Source organism: Nyctereutes procyonoides, unplaced genomic scaffold, assembly GCF_905146905.1.
Source record: "Nyctereutes procyonoides isolate TBG_1078 unplaced genomic scaffold, NYPRO_anot_genome, whole genome shotgun sequence".
Lineage (NCBI taxonomy): Eukaryota > Metazoa > Chordata > Mammalia > Carnivora > Canidae > Nyctereutes > Nyctereutes procyonoides.
In genome coordinates this window covers 1,107,846-1,125,179 of record NW_026575139.1, presented here as the reverse complement: position 1 = coordinate 1,125,179, position 17,334 = coordinate 1,107,846, and the positions used below count along the sequence as shown (strand labels likewise).

At 43.7% G+C, this 17,334-nt stretch overlaps 1 protein-coding gene across 20 annotated transcripts in view; it reads left to right on the top strand.

Annotated features, from left to right (window-relative positions):
- The window catches only part of KLC1 (kinesin light chain 1), a 66,280-nt gene that overhangs the window by 12,551 nt on the left and 36,395 nt on the right, over nucleotides 1-17,334 (top strand). For 17 of the 20 annotated variants that reach the window (XM_055303977.1, XM_055303974.1, XM_055303984.1 and 14 more), the window contains 2 exons: nucleotides 13,211-13,472; nucleotides 15,826-16,056. In XM_055303977.1, the coding sequence (XP_055159952.1) occupies nucleotides 13,212-13,472; nucleotides 15,826-16,056 (492 nt within the window). In that variant the 5' untranslated portion in view covers nucleotide 13,211. Of the gene's footprint in view, nucleotides 1-1,248; nucleotides 1,435-12,724; nucleotides 12,820-13,210; nucleotides 13,473-15,825; nucleotides 16,057-17,334 lie in introns of those variants that run through there. The other 3 variants (XM_055303978.1, XM_055303976.1, XM_055303975.1) reach the window with 3 other exon arrangements.

Here is a 17,334-nt window from a genome sequence, read left to right as displayed (position 1 = left end):
TATATTTACTATTATAATACAGTGTTCTATTTAGAAAATAAAGTAACTCACTATCATAATCCTACAAAGGAGTGTAACATTTGTATTTGTATTAAAAAATGTCATGCTTTGAAAAGGCTTGAGACCCTCCAGGAAACCTTTTTAGATTTGGCTTAAAATATGGACCTTAACTTTGTTATATAAGCTCGGGAAGGAATACTCCTCAACCAAAACAAGTGGGGCTTAGAGCAGGAATTTATTTCTCACAGTCCTGGAGGCTGGGAATTTCAAGATCATGATGCTGGTAGAGTCAGTTTCTGGTAAGGTTCTGTTTTTGGTTTGTATATGGCTGTCTTCTCTCTAGAGGCACTTGGCAGACAAGGTGGGAGAGCTCTGTGGATTCCCTTATTAGAGCACTGATCCCATTCATTAGGACTCCACCCTTATGACCTAAGCACCTCCCTAGGGCCCCACCTGGAAATACCATCACCTTGGGGATTAGGTTTCCACATATGAATTTGCAGATCATATGTGGAATTTCAGATCACAGCACTGAATATTTCCTTGTATAAACTTTAGTTGTTTGCTATGGTTTCATTAGTGGCTCTCTGGCTGCTGCTCATTTTTCCCAGAGTCAGGACCCTCTCCATTCCTAATGCTCATCAGGGCTGATTCTTGTATGTAGAGAGATAGACCATGGGTCTAGCTGCCTGCATTTCCCACTGATTCAGCTCACATATTTTGGGAAAACATCTCAAGTTTGATGTTCTGCTCTCAGTATTGGCAAAATAAAGACTTCTCTGTTCTCCCATCTTATTTTTCTTTTTTTGGGGTATCCTTTGTTGTATTTGTAGGAACTTCATTTTATAACCAAGAACTGTCAGAATAACTCAGGTTTCTCTCTTGGCTGTCTTTCACTCTGCACATCCAGACTTGTTTTTTCTATCACATTCTTTTAAAAGAATGAGACTAAGTCATATAACATAGGCACGTCTGAATGGCTCAGCGGTTGAGCATCTGCCTTCCGCTCAGGGCATGATCCTGGAGACCTAGGATCGAGTCCCACATTGGGCTCCCTGCATGGAGCCTGCTTCTCCCTCTGCCTGTGTCTCTGCCTCTTTCTCTTTCTCTCTCTCTCTCTCTCTCTCTCTCTCTCTCTCTGTCTCTCATGAATAAATAAATAAGATCTTTTTAAAAAAAGTCATGTAACATAGAAGTTACCAATTTATTTTTTAATTTTTTTTAAGATCTCATTTATATATTTGACAGAGAAAGAGCCCAAGAGAGCACGCACAAGCAGGCAGAGCGGCAGGCAGAGGGAGAAGCAGGCTCCTCACTGAGCAAGGGAACCCCATGTGGGGCTTGATCCCTGGACCCCGGGACCACAACCCAAGCCGAAGGCAGACACTCAATGGACTGAGCCACCCAGGCGCCCCAGAAGAAGTGTACAGTTTGGTGAATTTTTTAGTATATTCTCTGTCGGGCAACCACAACCACTAATCTAATTCCACACAGTCCCTTTTAAGTGCATATGTTCTAAAACTTTTACCATATTGGCCGTTTACTTCTTGACAGAATGTCACACGCTAACCCAGGAGAGGTAAAGTGACCAGGATGATGCTCACTCTTCCTCTGGCCTTTGCTTTCTTTTTTTTTTTTTTTTAATAATTTTTTATTTATTTATTATAGTCACAGAGAGAGAGAGAGAGGCAGAGACACAGGCAGAGGGAGAAGCAGGCTCCATGCACCGGGAGCCCGACGTGGGATTCGATCCCGGGTCTCCAGGATTGCGCCCTGGGCCAAAGGCAGGCGCCAAACCACTGCGCCACCCAGGGATCCCCTGGCCTTTGCTTTCTTACTGTTAATTATTATCATTATTTTTGTTTTAAGGATTTCATTTATTTGAGAGAGCAGGAGCGTGTGTGCACGTGAGCCAGGGAGGAGGAAGGGCAGAGGGAGAGGGACACATAGGCCTGATCCCTCAACCCTGGAATCACAACCTGACCTGAAATCAAGAGTCAGACCCTCAACCTACTGGGCACCCATTAGCCCCTCTTTTTGTTAATTTTTGAGAGGGGGAACATTTGTAAAATTTGTCAGACTATTGAAAATTGTATTGCTTGTTAATTAGGATGCTTGTGTGTGTATGATCTCATTGTAGTCAGTGTTAGTATAAAGGGAGTATGAATATATGTGAAAAGGTGGTAGAGATAGGAAATAAGAGCATTATATGAGAATTGATAATCAGATATGACAAAAATTCAATATGTGTGATCTAGTATAATCTTTAAAAAGTACATTTAGAGTCTAACCAGTTCTGGCTTAATTTTTCTGTTTTTAAAGATTTTATTTATTCATGAGAGACACAGAGGGGCAGAGACACAGGCAGAGGGAGAAGCAGGCTCCAAGCAGGGAGCCCAACATGGGACTCAATTCCAGGTCTCCAGGATCACGCCCTGAGCCGAAGGCAGGAGCTAAACCTCTGAGCCAGGAGCAGCCCGGGTGGAGCAGCCTGGAGACCCAGGATCGAGTCCCACATCAGGCTCCCCGCATGGAACCTGCTTCTCCCTCTGCCTGTGTCTCTGCCTCTCTCTCCTCTCTGTATTCTCATGAATAAATAAATAAAATCTTAAAAAAAAAAAACCCAAAACCTCTGAGCCACCCAGGCATCCCGATTTTTGTTTTATAAAATATTCAGTGTATTTAGCATTTCTATTCTTATCTGTTAGGTTAGTCTATTTTTATTGTGGCAGAATTTGAAATCCTTTCTATATTTGAGGTTTTAATAAGTTCCTTTGCCTGCAACACCAGACAGTCCAGTTCTATTGTGGGTGAGCAATCAGAGCACAGGGTGTTTGCGGTGCGTGTACGCATGCGCAACAGTACAGCCATGAGAGCAAAGGTGCACCCTAGCAGGGTGGAGAGAACTTGGGATCTGTTCCTGTTCTGGGTAGTATGGGCTTAAATGTTCTCAACTGTCTGTCTCCTCGTTGGTAAGTCGGAGATAGAGTGATGGTTCACTAAACTAACTGAATACTTGGTTTTGTTCTTGTAAGACAGTACACTTAGGAAAATGCTCCAGAAAGTAAAAAGCACAGATGTACATTCTCACTCTTCATATTATACCTACACTTTTTTTTTTTTAAAGATTTTATTTATTTATTTGTGAGAGACACAGAGAGGCAGAGACACAGGCAGAGGGAGAAGCAGGCTCGACTCAGGGAGCCTGATGTGGGACTCGATCCTTTGTCTCCAGGATCATGCCCTGGGCTGAAGGTGGTGCTAAACCGCTGAGCTACCCAGGCTGCCCACTTTTCTGGTTTTTATCAAAGTTACATATGTACTTTTTTGTATTTTTTATAGGTAGATTTTTAAAAGACAAACTTCTTAGGATAGCTTTAGGTTTACAGAAAAGTTGCAAAGACAGTAAAAAGTCCCTGTATATCTGCACTCAATTTCTCTTAATGTTAACACCCCACGTTATTATGGCACATTTGTGACAATTAAGGAACTAGTATTGGTATATAATTTTAACTAAACTATTCATTTTATTGGATTTTGCTAGTTTTCCCCTAATGTTCTTTTACAGAACCCCAAACAGGATGCCACATCATAGTACATTTAGCCATCATTTTCCTGGGGCTGTGACACTTTTTTAGACTTTCCTTGTTTTTTATGACCTTGACTGTTTTGAGAAGTACTGGTCAGTGTTTGTAGAATAGTCCTCAATTTGGGTTTGTCTGGCATTTTGCTCATGGTTAGACTGGGGTTGCATGTTTAGGGAAGATACTCACTGGGCCTAGTCTTGGTTTCTAAAACCATTTTACTATCAAATGAACCAAGGCTCCTTCAGTTAATAGCTGGTTCTAGGGTCGCCTGGGTGGCTCAGCGGTTGAATGTCTGCCTTCGGCTCAGGGCGTGATCCTGGGGTCCCCACAGGGGAGAGCCTTTCCCTCTGCCTATGTTTTTGCCTGTCTTTGTGTCTCTCATGGATAAATAAATAAAATCTTATTTTTTTTTAAAGATTTTATTTATTTATTCATGATAGTTACACACGAGAGAGAGAGAGAGAGAGAGAGAGAGAGAGAGAGAGAGAGGCAGAGACACAGGCAGAGGGAGAAGCAGGCTCCATGCAGGGAGCCCGACATGGGATTCAATCCCGGGTCTCCAGGATCGCGCCCTGGGCCAAAGGCAGGCGCCAAACCGCTGCGCCACCCAGGGATCCCTAAATAAAATCTTAAAAAAAAAAAAAATAGCTGGTTCTAGGGCTGGGGCAGGGAGAATACAAGATGAGCCTGGAATGTGTTGTAGTGCTAGAAAGGAAGGAAGTGCTCAAAGAACAGAGGGATAGGAGCATGTTCAAAGAATTTATGAGCCAATCAAGAGAGCTCTCACTGGCCCAAGCTGGAACACTTTGAGCAACAATATAAATAGCATAATATTTTTAATGATTGTATCCTTTAGGGATCCCTGGGTGGCTCAGTGGTTTAGCACTTGCCTTTGGCCCAGGGCCTGATCCTGGAGACCTGGGATCGAGTCCCACATCAGGCTCCTGGCATGGAGCCTGCTTCTCCCTCTGCCTGTGTGTGTCTCTGCCTCTCTCTCTATGTCTATCATGAATAAATAAATAAAATATTTAAAAAAAAATTGTATCCGTTAGCTGTAACTTAAAGTATGAAACAAATATCCAGGGGTGCCTGGGTGGCTCAGTTATGTGTCTACCTTCTGCTCAGGTCATGATCTTGATCCTGAATTGGAGCCCCACGTTGGGCTCTGCACTCAGCAGGGAGACTGCTTCTCCCTCTCTCTCTGCTCCTGGCCCCCATTCGTGCTCACTCTTTCTCTCAAATGAATAAAATTGTTAACCCCAAATACCCACAGTCCATATTGACATAAATGATTAAATAAAGAAATGAGGGATGAGGCAGAGAAGAGACACTGTCCCCTACAGAATAACCCCAGACACCTTATATCCCTCTTCAGGAGATCAGCTCTCCCGGGGTTCTGAGTGTGGCCTGTACCTTGTGACTTGCTTCTTAAAGACCAAGTATGGGAAGGGAGTGGATGTGTAGTGGAGGGAAGCCTGCATGAACTACCTCAGCCAGGTAGTCAAGGCTGGCATCATTAGTAGTTATGTCAGGGGGAGTGCATATACTCTTGGTATGATGTGATGACAATTGTACACCTATAGTTTGCACAGCCATAGTTTTGTAAATGTGGGTTTTAATGCTCCCTTGCTTCCCCTTTCCCTCTCCCTAAAAGAGACTGTTTTCATTTCTTCTAAGTGAAATTATACTTTTTCCATAATTACCAGTTTCCAGTGTTTCTAAGTAACAGGCTTATTATATTGCCTGATTTTTTTTTAATACTTTATTTTTTTAAGTAATCTCTACACCGAACAAGGGGCTCAAACTCAGAACCCGAAGATTGAGAGTTGCATGCTCTGTCTACTGACCCCGCCAGGTGCCCATGATGACTTTTCAGTGTTTGATTTCCAATTCTAGATACTTAGCACCTACCTCTTTCTTTCTTTTCTTTTTTTTTAAGATTTTATTTATTTATTGTAGAGAAAGAGAGAGAGAGAGGCAGAGACACAGGCAGAGGGAGAAGCAGGCTCCATGCAGGGAGCCTGACATGGGAATCGAGCAGGACTCCAGGATCGCGCCCTGGGCCAAAGGCAGGCGCCAAACTGCTGAGCCACCCAGGGATCCCCTAGGACCTACCTCTTTCTTTGCTTCTCTTCACCACACAGGTGCATCCTTTGCATTTCCATAACCTTCCAGTAGAATTTTAATTTTGTTTAGATCAGTCTTTACTGTTTATATCTCTATGGCTGTATAAATGCCAGAGCTGAGTAATAAACTATTATTACTTTTCCTATTTGTTTCCTTAGGAGTTAATTATCTTGATTTAATTTCCTTTTTAAGTTGTTGCTAATTCACCTGCATATCTAGCACTTGTCCCTGGGTTGGTGCAAAGCTCTGTCTTTCCTACAGTGAACCCTGTGCCCCGCAGTCTGTGGTTTCTTCTCATTTTTTTTTTTTTCAAGCCTGCCTTCCTGCCTGCCTTCCTTCCTTCCTTCCTTCCTTTTATTTATTAGAGAGAGAGTGAGTGAGGGAGAGAGAGAACACAAGCAGGGAGAGGAAGAGGGAGACACAGGCTCCCCGCTGAGCAGGGAGCCCGAAGTGGGGCTCAATCCCAGGACCCCGGAATCAAGACCTGAGCCAGAAGCAGATGCTTAACTGATGGAGCCACCCAGGCGCCCTCAGGTTTTCTTCTTATCATTTTGGTTGAGCGCATCTTCCTGTGCGCAAGAGGTAGAAGTTTTTGAGACCTTGTATGTCTAAAAATCTTATTTCCCTATTCCAATGGTTGATGGGAGAGTTTGGCCAGCTGTGGAATTCTAAATTGGGAATAATTTTCCTTCAGAATTTTAGAGGCAGTTGTTTAATTGCCTTTTGCTTCCAGTATTGCCCTTGAGAAGTCTGAAGTTATTCTTATTGTTTTCATTCTGTCTAGTTGACTCTGATTCCCTGGGAACATGTAGGATATTCTGTGTCACCACAATATTTTAATTTTCCTTAAAAAGTAGTTTTTTGGTAAAGAGTACCTCCTGTGCCTTGAATAGTGTCTGGCATAGATAGAGTTGGTGCTCAGTAAGTATTTAACTGAATGAGAGGCTGTTTCTATCTTTGAGCTGGTTGCATCTCTCATCTCCCCCTTAGGAAGTGAAGGCCTGGCTGTTGGTGTTCTACATGCCAGTTTGTGGTTGAGGGTTGGGTCCTCTGGCTTCTCTGTTGTGTTGTCCAATTCAAGTTCTTGCAGGTCCCTTGTCATGCCTCAGCGGACATGGCTGTCATACTTCTCACTTTAAAGCATCAACCTTTCATTGCACACAGTTGTCCACTCTAAATTTGTCAGTGTCCATTATCCCTAGCAGGATTTGATTGTTAACACTGAAGATTTCTCTTTTTGCTTAGTTTATCTCTACACCCAATGTGGGGCTCAAACTCACAACCTCAAGATCAAGAGTTTACATACTTTTCTAAATGAGCCAGTCAGGAACCCCAAGACTGAGTTTTTCACCTGCTGTAACACATCAGTGTTAGACTGTGGGGCACAGGGTTCACCGTGGGGAAGACAGAGCTTTGCACCAACCCAGGGACAAGTGCTGGAGATGCAGGTGAATTAGCACCAACTTAAAAGGGAAATGAAATCAAGATAATTAACTCCGAAGGAAACAAAAACGGTCAAATAGGAAGATTAAGAGAAATCTTTGGGGCACCTGGCTGGCTTATTTGGAAGAGCATGCAACTCTTGATCTCGGGGTTGTGAGTTTGAGCCCCACATTGGGTGTAGAGATACCTTTAAAAAAAAACCCAAAACCCTCAGTCTTGGCATAAAGGACAGATTATGTTAAGGGTGATTTGAATCTGAGACATCCAGCATAATAGGCCACAATAACTTTCCTGTTGAACAGTGGATTTGAAAGGTCCCACAATGGACGAGGGAATAAAAAGGTATTGGATTCAGATGCGCTGGCTCCAGTGCTGATTCATTCATTCATTTTTAAAAATTTATTTGACAGAGAGATAGAATGCCAGAGAGTACAAGCAGGAGGAAGGACAGAGGGAGAGGTAGAAGCAGGTTCTTTGCTTAGCAGGCCCGTCCCCATGTGGGACTCAGTCCCAGTACCTGGGATCACGACTTGAGCTGAAGGCAGATGCTTAAACTTTTTTTTAAAATTTTTTTTTTTATTTATTCATAGAGACACAGAGAGAGAGAGAGAGGCAGAGACACAGGCAGAGGGAGAAGCAGGCTCCATGCAGCGAGCCCGATGTGGGACTCGATCCCGGGTCTCCAGGATCACACCCCGGGCTGCAGGCGGCGCTAAACCACTGCGCCACCGGGGCTGCCCTGAAGGCAGATGCTTAACCGACTGAGCCACTCAGGTGCCTCCAACATTAATTTTTTATTTTCTTAAATTAAAAAAAATTTTTTGGGGACGCCTGGGTGGCTCAGTGGTAAGCACCTGCCTTCAGCTCAGGGCGTGATCTTGGAGTTCCGGGATCAAGTCCCACGTTGGGCACCCTGCATGGAGCCTGCTTCTCCTTCTGCCTAAGTCACCCTGTGGGCACCCTGCATGGAGCCTGCTTCTCCTTCCGCCTATGTCTCTGCCTCTCTCTCTCCGTGTGTCTCTCATGAATAAATAAATTAAAAAAAATTTTTTTTGTAAGATTTTATTTATTCATGAGAAAGAGGCAGAGACGCAGGCAGAGGGAGAAGCAGGCTCCCTGCAAGGAGCCCAATGCAGGACTCAATCCGGGATCCTGGGATCACGCCCTGAGCTGAAGGCAGACGCTCAGCTGCTGAGCCACCCAGGCATACCCCCAACGTTTAATTTTTAAATAATTAATAATTTAAAAATTAAAAAAATTATAAATTAATTTTTAAAATTATTTTTTAATATAGCCTACCTTTGGTTATAACGGAGTAGATGTATAGTCTAGAAATGGAGAGATACGGAACAGCATAAACACGTTTGTATGCTGCTGTGGGTTTCCCTCTGAGGAAGTGGCATACCTAGGTGTATTTATCTGATGGTGACCTGGATAGAGGGGCATGGAAACTGCTGTGATTGAAGTCCTTGAGGGTGGCATGAGGTATAAGCTTGGGAAATGGAAGATTTGGATTTCCCTCAGCCTGTAATACAATATTTGAAGTGTTACCTTGTAGATGAGATAGCAAATACATTTTGTTTATTTTAGAGGGAAGAAGTTGCTTCAGTGGGTAGGGGTTTAAGGAGGGAGATCCAACTCAGCAAATTAAGTCAGGAAACTATAGGCACTGGCGAGGGTGTGGAGAAAGGGGAAACCTCTTCCACTGTTGGTGGGAATGCAAGCTGGTGTAGCCACTCTGGAGAATAGTCTGGAGGTTCCTCAAAAAGGTAAAAATAGAACTGTATGATCCAGTAATTATACTACTAGGTATTTACCCTAAAGATACAAATGTAATGATCCTAAGGGGCACCTGCACCCCAATGTTTATAGCAGCAACGTCTACAACAGCCAAACTATGGAAAGAGCCGAGTTGTCCATCCACAGACGAATGGATGAAGATGTGGTGTATATATAATGGAATATTACTCAGCCATCAAAAAAGAAAAATCTTGTCATTTGCATTGACATGGATGGACTAGAGGGTATTATGCTGAGCGAAATAAGTCAGAGAAAGACAAATACTTAATGATTTCATTCCTCTGTGGAATTTAGGAAACCCAGATCATAGGGGAAGGGAGCGGAAAATAAAATAAGATGAGATAAGAGAGGGAAACAAATCATAAATTCTTAACTATAGAGAACAAACCGGGTTGCTGGAGGGGAGGGGCGGTGGGAGAAAAAAATAAAAAATAAAGTTTTTTACCCAGTGGTGTGATTACTGGATCATAGGGTAGTTCTATTTTTAACTTTTTGAGGAATGGACTGGATTCAATCTTACATTGACGTAACTTCTTCGGCATTCATGCCAAAACAGGTGGTTTGAGTAATGAAGTTCTCATTTCTTATTAGAGACTAGAGACTCTCCCTTGCATTCCCCTGAGTTTAATATTGTTTGAAAAGACTAAGAATTTGCTGGCTAGGTGTCTGCTTTTCCAAGGAGAGGCATGACTGATGCTGGCAGGGGGCTGGGGAAGTAAGGGAAGTGTATCTTTGATGGGCTGTGCTCATGCTGTCATCTCCCCGCCAGGACCCTGCAACCTCCCCGCAGCCTCCTGCCTTCAGAGGGCAGCTGTCCTAGCCTTGTCACTGCGAGCCTCACTCACAGTGCTTGAAGCAGCTGCTCGGGGCAGTGGCTGCTCTCATACCCCTGGCCTGGTGCTGGTTGCTTCCGTGGCTGGCAATGCCCTCCACATTCCTGTCGGGAAGAGATCTGCTTTTTTGATAGGATGGGCTCACCTCAGGACTGGTGTCGTCCATGTGGATGACCTCTCTTCTCTAGAGGAGCTGCCTGCCGTCCTCTCCTATTCCATGCTCCCCTCATGCAGTTCCTGTCACTGTGCCTTTAGCTCTTGGTGCACCTGTGGGCTAGCTTATTTTCTGTTAGCCTGTACGTCCCTGGCCACCTGCATTCTAGGCCTTAGCTTGGAGATTGATTGGTTTATAGATTTTATTTATTTACTCATGAGACACACACACACACACACACACACACACACACACAGAGGCAGAGACACAGGCAGAGGGAGAAGCAGGCTCCATGCAGGGAGCCTGATGTCGGACTTGATCCCAGGTCTCCAGGATCATGACCTGAGCCGAAGACAGGTGCTCAGCCGCTGAGCCACTCGGGCTGTCCTAGCTTGGAGTTTTAGTAAAACACTTGTATTTTCTAGTTGGGGAAAGGAAAGAACGAAATGTTTTATCATTTGGAAATCCCTGCCAAAGGTGGAGAGGGAGGCCTTCATTTTGATTTTCCTCCTTTCTGTAGACACACCAGTTCTGGAGATTCTTCTTCACTTGTAGGAACCTTAGGTCATGCCCAGGTTAGCACTTTAGCCTCATGCTATTGAAATGTGTTCATTGGAAGCTAGCTGCTCCTAAAATGTTTTATTCATTCATTCGGTAAATATATATTTAGCATTTACTGTGTGACAGGCTGGGACTATGGGGCTGAACAAGACCGTGAGGTGCCCACTCTTCTGGATTTTGCAGTGGGGTTGGGGAGCCATAAACTGAATAAATACCTAACAAACCTAATGATAATACAGACCATCAGGTAGAGGAATTACCTCCTCTTTTGTTGTTTTCTGGGCTTTGTTTGGTACAGAGATGGATCTCTTTGAATAGTCTAAGTCTAAATGCCTCTAAATTTCAAAAGGAATTTAGTCTTTAAAACTCTTTAGTTGTTTCACACACACACACACACACACACACACACACACCGTGAAACTGCGTGTACAGTTACTAACATTATCTTATTATCGACTATTTGGAGCCTTTACTCCCAAGTCCTGGAACTTGTAGTCAGTGTTTGGACACTGCTTCCCTTTGTGAACATCTGTCAGTTCGGGCCTTCACCACACAGTTGGCCAGAGGGGACTGAGATTTAGTGGGGTACAAGATAGAGGCCTTGCCTTTTAGATAGAGCTTACTTACTTCACGGGAATATAAGACGATACATGAAAACAGATTTCGAGTAGTAGTAAGTGCTCTAAAGGAAATCACCCTGACATGTACTCTGACTTCAGTCCCTGAAGGGTGCCCTGATGGTTTCCTGAGGCCACCTGAATGCTCACTGTGGCCTTTATCTTTTTAAACTTAATTATGGGATTTAAAAACATACATAAGGGAATCCCTGGGTGGCTCAGCGGTTTAGCTCTTCCCTTTGGCCCAGGGCGTGATCCTGGAATCCCAGGATCGAGTCCAGCATTGGGCTCCCTGCATGGAGCCTGCTTCTCCCTCTGCCTGTGTCTCAGCTTCTTTCTCTCTGTGTCTTTCATGAATAAATAAAATCTTTAAAAAAATAAAAAAATAAAGACATACACAAACCTAGAGAGGTTATACAAAGACCTGTTGCTTAGTTTCAGCAGTTGTGAATTTGCTGACACTTTTACATGCCCCTCTCTTTTTTCTTTCTCATTATGGTATTTTATTTTTAAAAGATTTTATTTATTTATTCATGAGAGATACAGAGAGAGGCAGAGACATAGGCAGAGGAGGGAGCAGGAGGCTACCTGCGGGGAGCCCAATGTGAGACTCAATCCAGGACCCCGAGATCACGACCTGAACCTAAAACAGACACTCAACCACTGAGGTATCCAGACGTCCTTCTCATTTTGGTATTTTATTTTATTTTTTAATAAAATCCCGGGACCCCAGGATCACACCCTGAGCTGAAGACAGATGCTCAACCACTGAGCCACCCAGGTGTCCCTCATTTTGGTATTTTATTTTATTTATTTATTTTAAAAAGATTTTATGTATTTATTCATGAGAGACACACAGAGAGAGAGAGGGGCAGAGACACAGGCAGAAGGAGAAGCAGGCTCCATGCAGAAGCCTGACGTGGGACTTGATCCCCGGACTCCAGAATCATGCCCTGGGCTGAAAGCAGGTGCTAAACCACTGAGCCACCCAGGGATCACCTCATTTTGGTATTTTATTTTATTTTTTAATTTTATTTATTTATTTATGATAGTCACACAGAGAGAGAGAGACAGAGACACAGGCAGAGGGAGAAGCAGGCTCCATGCACCGGGAGCCCGATATGGGATTCGATCCTGGGTCTCCAGGATCGCGCCCTGGGCCAAAGGCAGGCGCCAAACCGCTGCGCCACCTAGGGATCCCTCATTTTGGTATTTTATTTTATTTTTTTATTTTTATTTTTTTTTAATTTTTATTTATTTATGATAGTCACAGAGAGAGAGAGAGAGAGGCAGAGACATAGGCAGAGGGAGAAGCAGGCTCCATACACCGGGAACCCGACATGGGATTTGATCCCGGGTCTCCAGGATCGCGCCCTGGGCCAAAGGCAGGCGCCAAACCGCTGCGCCACCCAGGGATCCCCCCGCTGCGCCACCCAGGGATCCCTCATTTTGGTATTCTAAAGGCAGTTCCAGACACTGATTTCATGAAATTTTGGTGGCTCCTCGGTTAATCTGATCATATAGGCATGCCTAGCCTTCGTCCTCTGTGCATCTTTACAGTACTGATGATCCTGCTCATGTCACTCTCTTACCGTATTTCAGACGGACCTAGTCCTTCTCCTGCTACTCTGATTGTTCCCATGTTCCTTTGCTGGTTTTCTTCCTTCTTCCAACTGTGACCACTTCTCAAGGCTTTGGTAAATATGTTAGCAAGAATTTACTGTCCCTTCCGCATTTCATTAAGGGGGGGGGTAAAAGCTTGCAAACATTCAGGGAACTTTTGTTCACTGTGGCTTTGTGCTTTAGAAATGCCATTTGAATATTTTGCTGCTTTTAATCTTTGGCATTAATTTCAACTGCTGTCATTTCTTCCATTAAAAAGAATTCAGGCATAAGGCATAAAAGTAATTAAATTGGTCTGCAAAGGGAAAAGAGAAATAGAGTATTTCAACAAGTCACAGATCTACACATTTATTATTTACCTATAAAAATGTTAATTTAAAAGTCTTCACGCAGTGTATTTTATTAGAGGTGTAAAATAAATTACATCTGTGATAAGATACCTAACTTTTCTTTTTTCCATTCTAGAATGTATGACAACATGTCCACGATGGTGTATATAAAGGAAGACAAGTTGGAGAAGCTTACACAGGATGAAATTATTTCTAAGACAAAGCAAGTGATTCAGGGGCTGGAAGCTCTGAAGAATGAGCACAATTCCATTTTACAAAGTTTACTTGAGACACTGAAGTGTTTGAAGAAAGATGACGAAAGTAATTTGGTGGAAGAGAAATCAAACATGATCCGAAAGTCACTGGAAATGTTGGAGCTTGGCCTGAGTGAGGCACAGGTATAAGTGAAGTCACCTCAGATAAGAACAGGAGCTTGACAGTCTGAAGAAATGGGAAATTCATTGAGATATATGGTTTAACTAAACTAGAGGGAAGATATTTCTAGAATAACAGATCAGTTTGTGTGTTCTATAAATGATGACTGATTTAGTCATGTCTAAATTTTAAAAAGAGCCAAAATAGAGGTAACTTTGTCATTTCAGGTTTGATTTGGCTGCATGTATCAAAGAACAAAAGCCGTGGCTTAAACGTCATAGAAATATATAGGAGAAATAGCGAGGTAGGCTGCCCTAGGCAGGTTGCTTAGCTGCAGCATCACTAGGGATACTTGGGCCTCTACATTCTACCATACACAGCCTTTTCTTTGGACCACGAGGTCCAGCTGCAGTCACCTGACCCCATTCTAGGACAGGAAGGGACAGGAAGGGTGTGCCTCCTTCCTTTACTTCCTCCAACTGCTACACAGCACTGCTTATATTTCCTTGGCCAGGGCTTGGTTCTGTGGTCACACCTAGTGAGGGAGACTGGGGAATGTTGCCCTGCCCACTTCCAGTTCCCTGTTCTAGAGCCTAAGGAAGAAGAGAGCATGGATATTGGCCAACAGCTAATAGTCTCTGCAGTACTCCAAGAGTGGATTGTTATATATCTTTGACTAAACCTTTGTTTTTATCATGCAGGACATAGTGGTGGAAAAATTAGAAACATTTAGGTGGGGGGCACCAGGGGGGTATAGTCAGTTGAGTGTCTGATTCAGATTGTGATCTCACAGTAATGAGTTCGAGCCCTGCTTCTTTAGGCTCTGGGCTCAGTGGGAAAATCGGCTTGAGATTCTCCCTTTCCCTCTGCTCCTCCACCCCTAAAATAAGTAAATTAATTAAAACAGAAAGAAAAGAAACCTCTAGGTGTTAACCCAATCCCCTGATAAAATTTGGTTCTGCTAGCACACTTCGGGTAAAATCATATACTCTAGAATTTGGCTTCTTTCTTAGGTTTCCTCTTTTTTTTTTTTTTTTAACATTTATTTAATTTTATTTTTATTTTAAAGATTTTATTTATTCATGAGAGAGAGAGAGAAGCAGAGACATGGAGAAGCAGGCTCCATGCAGGGAGTCTAACGTGGGACTCCATCCAGGGTCTCCAGGATCACGCCCTGGGCTGAAGGCGACGCTAAACCGCTGAGCCACCCGATCTGCCCAACATTTCTTTATTTTAGAGAGCATGAACGGGAGGAGCAGAGGAAGAGGAATTTTAAGCAGACTCCTTGCTGAGAGTGGAGCCTGATGCAGGGCTCCATCCCAGGGCCCTGAGATCATAGCTGAGCTGAAACCAAGTGTTGAATGCTTAACTGACTGTGCCCCCCAGGTTTTCCTCGTGTACACCGAATGAAGGAAGCATAGTAGGGCCATGGGGTCACTAATTTCTCTTTCATGTAGAGGGTACTGTTCTACTCCACAGTACTCTGATTTTAGTTCTTTATCCAGACCATGTGACAGACCTAATTGTAGAACTTTGATTTTTGTGAATGTATCGTATGATAGATTCTGTTATTGAAAAGTGATTTGCATATAGATTTACTTTTTAGTTTGACAAATATTACGGTTAAGAAAAGGAGGAAAGAACCTCACCTTCTGGAGTTTAAGTTTGAAACATAGGTGGATGATAGAGGGAAGGGCATTTGCATGGTCTAAAGAGAGAACATACTGGAGCCGGCTTTGCCCAGCTCTTACTGTTCATGTATTCTTAGGAGCTTGCTGATGCCTCAGGCAGGTTTGGTGCACCATAGACAGACCCCTGAGACTGTCCCCAGAGTTTGTGATGTCAGCCTAAGCTTATGAATGCATCAGTGCATTCTGACTAGCTGGCTTGCTACAAAAATTTCTTCCCTTACTTTGGAATATCACAGATTTGTCTGTATGCCCTTCTCTGGCTCTATCACCAGCCCCTCCCAGAGTGACCTGCCCTCTATACACATATGCATGCTTGTGCACACACTCTTACACACGGGAAAGGGTCTCTGAGAAATTATGTTGGAGCTACCTAGATAGAAAGCAAAAATACACAGTTTTGTCAGAAGAGTAGCCGTGTGTCCACTCCTAGTCCATTTAAGATGCTGTCAAACAGAAGAACATCATATCATTTCTGTAGATGTTCTGAGCATGTGCTATTCTTTATCATGCCCCTGTGTGGCCCAACACAGGGTGGAAAGGGAGGTAATTGGCATTTGTACTTGTCTGTGTTGGAGCACATATCTGCAAGTATAAGCTAGAGCTGCAAGCATAGAATGACTCCCTATGTGGGAGGTGAGATGTGTGGAATGGACGCTGCAGTGCTGTCAACGTTTCTGTCTTCCAGGTTATGATGGCTTTGTCCAATCACCTAAATGCTGTTGAGTCCGAGAAACAGAAACTACGTGCACAGGTTCGTCGGCTGTGCCAGGAGAATCAGTGGCTGCGGGATGAACTGGCCAATACACAGCAGAAATTACAGAAAAGTGAGCAGTCTGTGGCTCAACTGGAGGAGGAAAAGAAGCATCTGGAATTCATGAATCAGTTAAAAAAATATGATGATGACATCTCTCCATCCGTAAGTGTACAGTAGGGTAGGAATGCAGTATTGAGAGTTAACCGTGTTATAGTTGGTAGGTTATTTTAGTAAAGCTATGTCAGTGTTTTCCTCTCCCCTCTAGTGATTGCATTGAGCAAGACCAGAAGTTATGGGTCTTGGGAACTAGTCCCTGGGCAAATCATACAAATTCTTGCCATATGTATTTTGTATGTATGTTTTAGAACAGTGGTCAGAAAATGTAAAAATACTTTGTAAATGTAAGGTACAATGCAAAGAGGCTCTTGATGAGGTTTGTTCCAGCTTGAGATCTCTTGAATGTTTTAACCCATTGAGTCTGGCTTCCAGGCTCATTGTGCTGCTGGAACTCTCCCTCAGTTCAGTGTGCATCCCATCTAGTCATCCGTATTCCAGACCGGGGACTAACTGTAGCCTGCCCTGCTGTGGATCTTGACTTTTCTCTTTCAAACTCTCTCTCTTTTTTTTTTTTTTTTTTTTGGTAATATTTTATTTATTCATGAGAGACACACAGAGAGAGAGAGGCAGAGGGAGAAGAAGCAGGCTCCACGCAGGGAGCCCGATGTGGGGCTCGATCCTGGGACTCCAGGATCATGCTCTGAGCTGAAGGCAGATGCCGGACCGCTGAGCCACCTAGGCGTCCCTCTTTCAAACTCTTTCCTATGCTTCTAAGACACAACCTGGTTCTCTTGCCACCTCACTGTGTGTCCTTCCTCCTTGGTCTCACCAGCTTACCTTGTTTTTGGAATGTTCCGTAAGGATCTTGGTTTTCTCCTTTTTCTATTGGCTCTCTTTGGATGTTCATCTCAGTCTTGATTATTTTTCATCCACCATTTATATCTGATTCAGTTAACTGAAAATTAAAACCTTTTTGGAGTAAATTTAAGTTCACAGAAAAGTTGAAAAGATAGTAAAGAGAATTCCTATATGTCCTCCATGCAGTCTCCCTTAATGTTACTTCTCACACCACCAGAGTACATGTCTTAATCAGTTTGGACCCTTGGACAGAATACCATAGCTGTGTGGCTCATTTCTCACAGTTCTGAGATCAGGGTTTTGGCACGATCAGGTTCTCGGTGAGGGCCGTTTTCCTGGTTGTATCCTCACAGCCTCCTTTGGTGTGTGCATAGAGAGAGAGAGAGAGATCTGATGTCTTTTCCTCTTCGTTGTAAATACACTAGTCCGGGATCTCTGGGTGGCACAGCGGTTTGGCGCCTGCCTTTGGCCCAGGGCGCGATCCTGGAGACCCGGGATCGAATCCCACGTCGGCCTCCCGGTGTA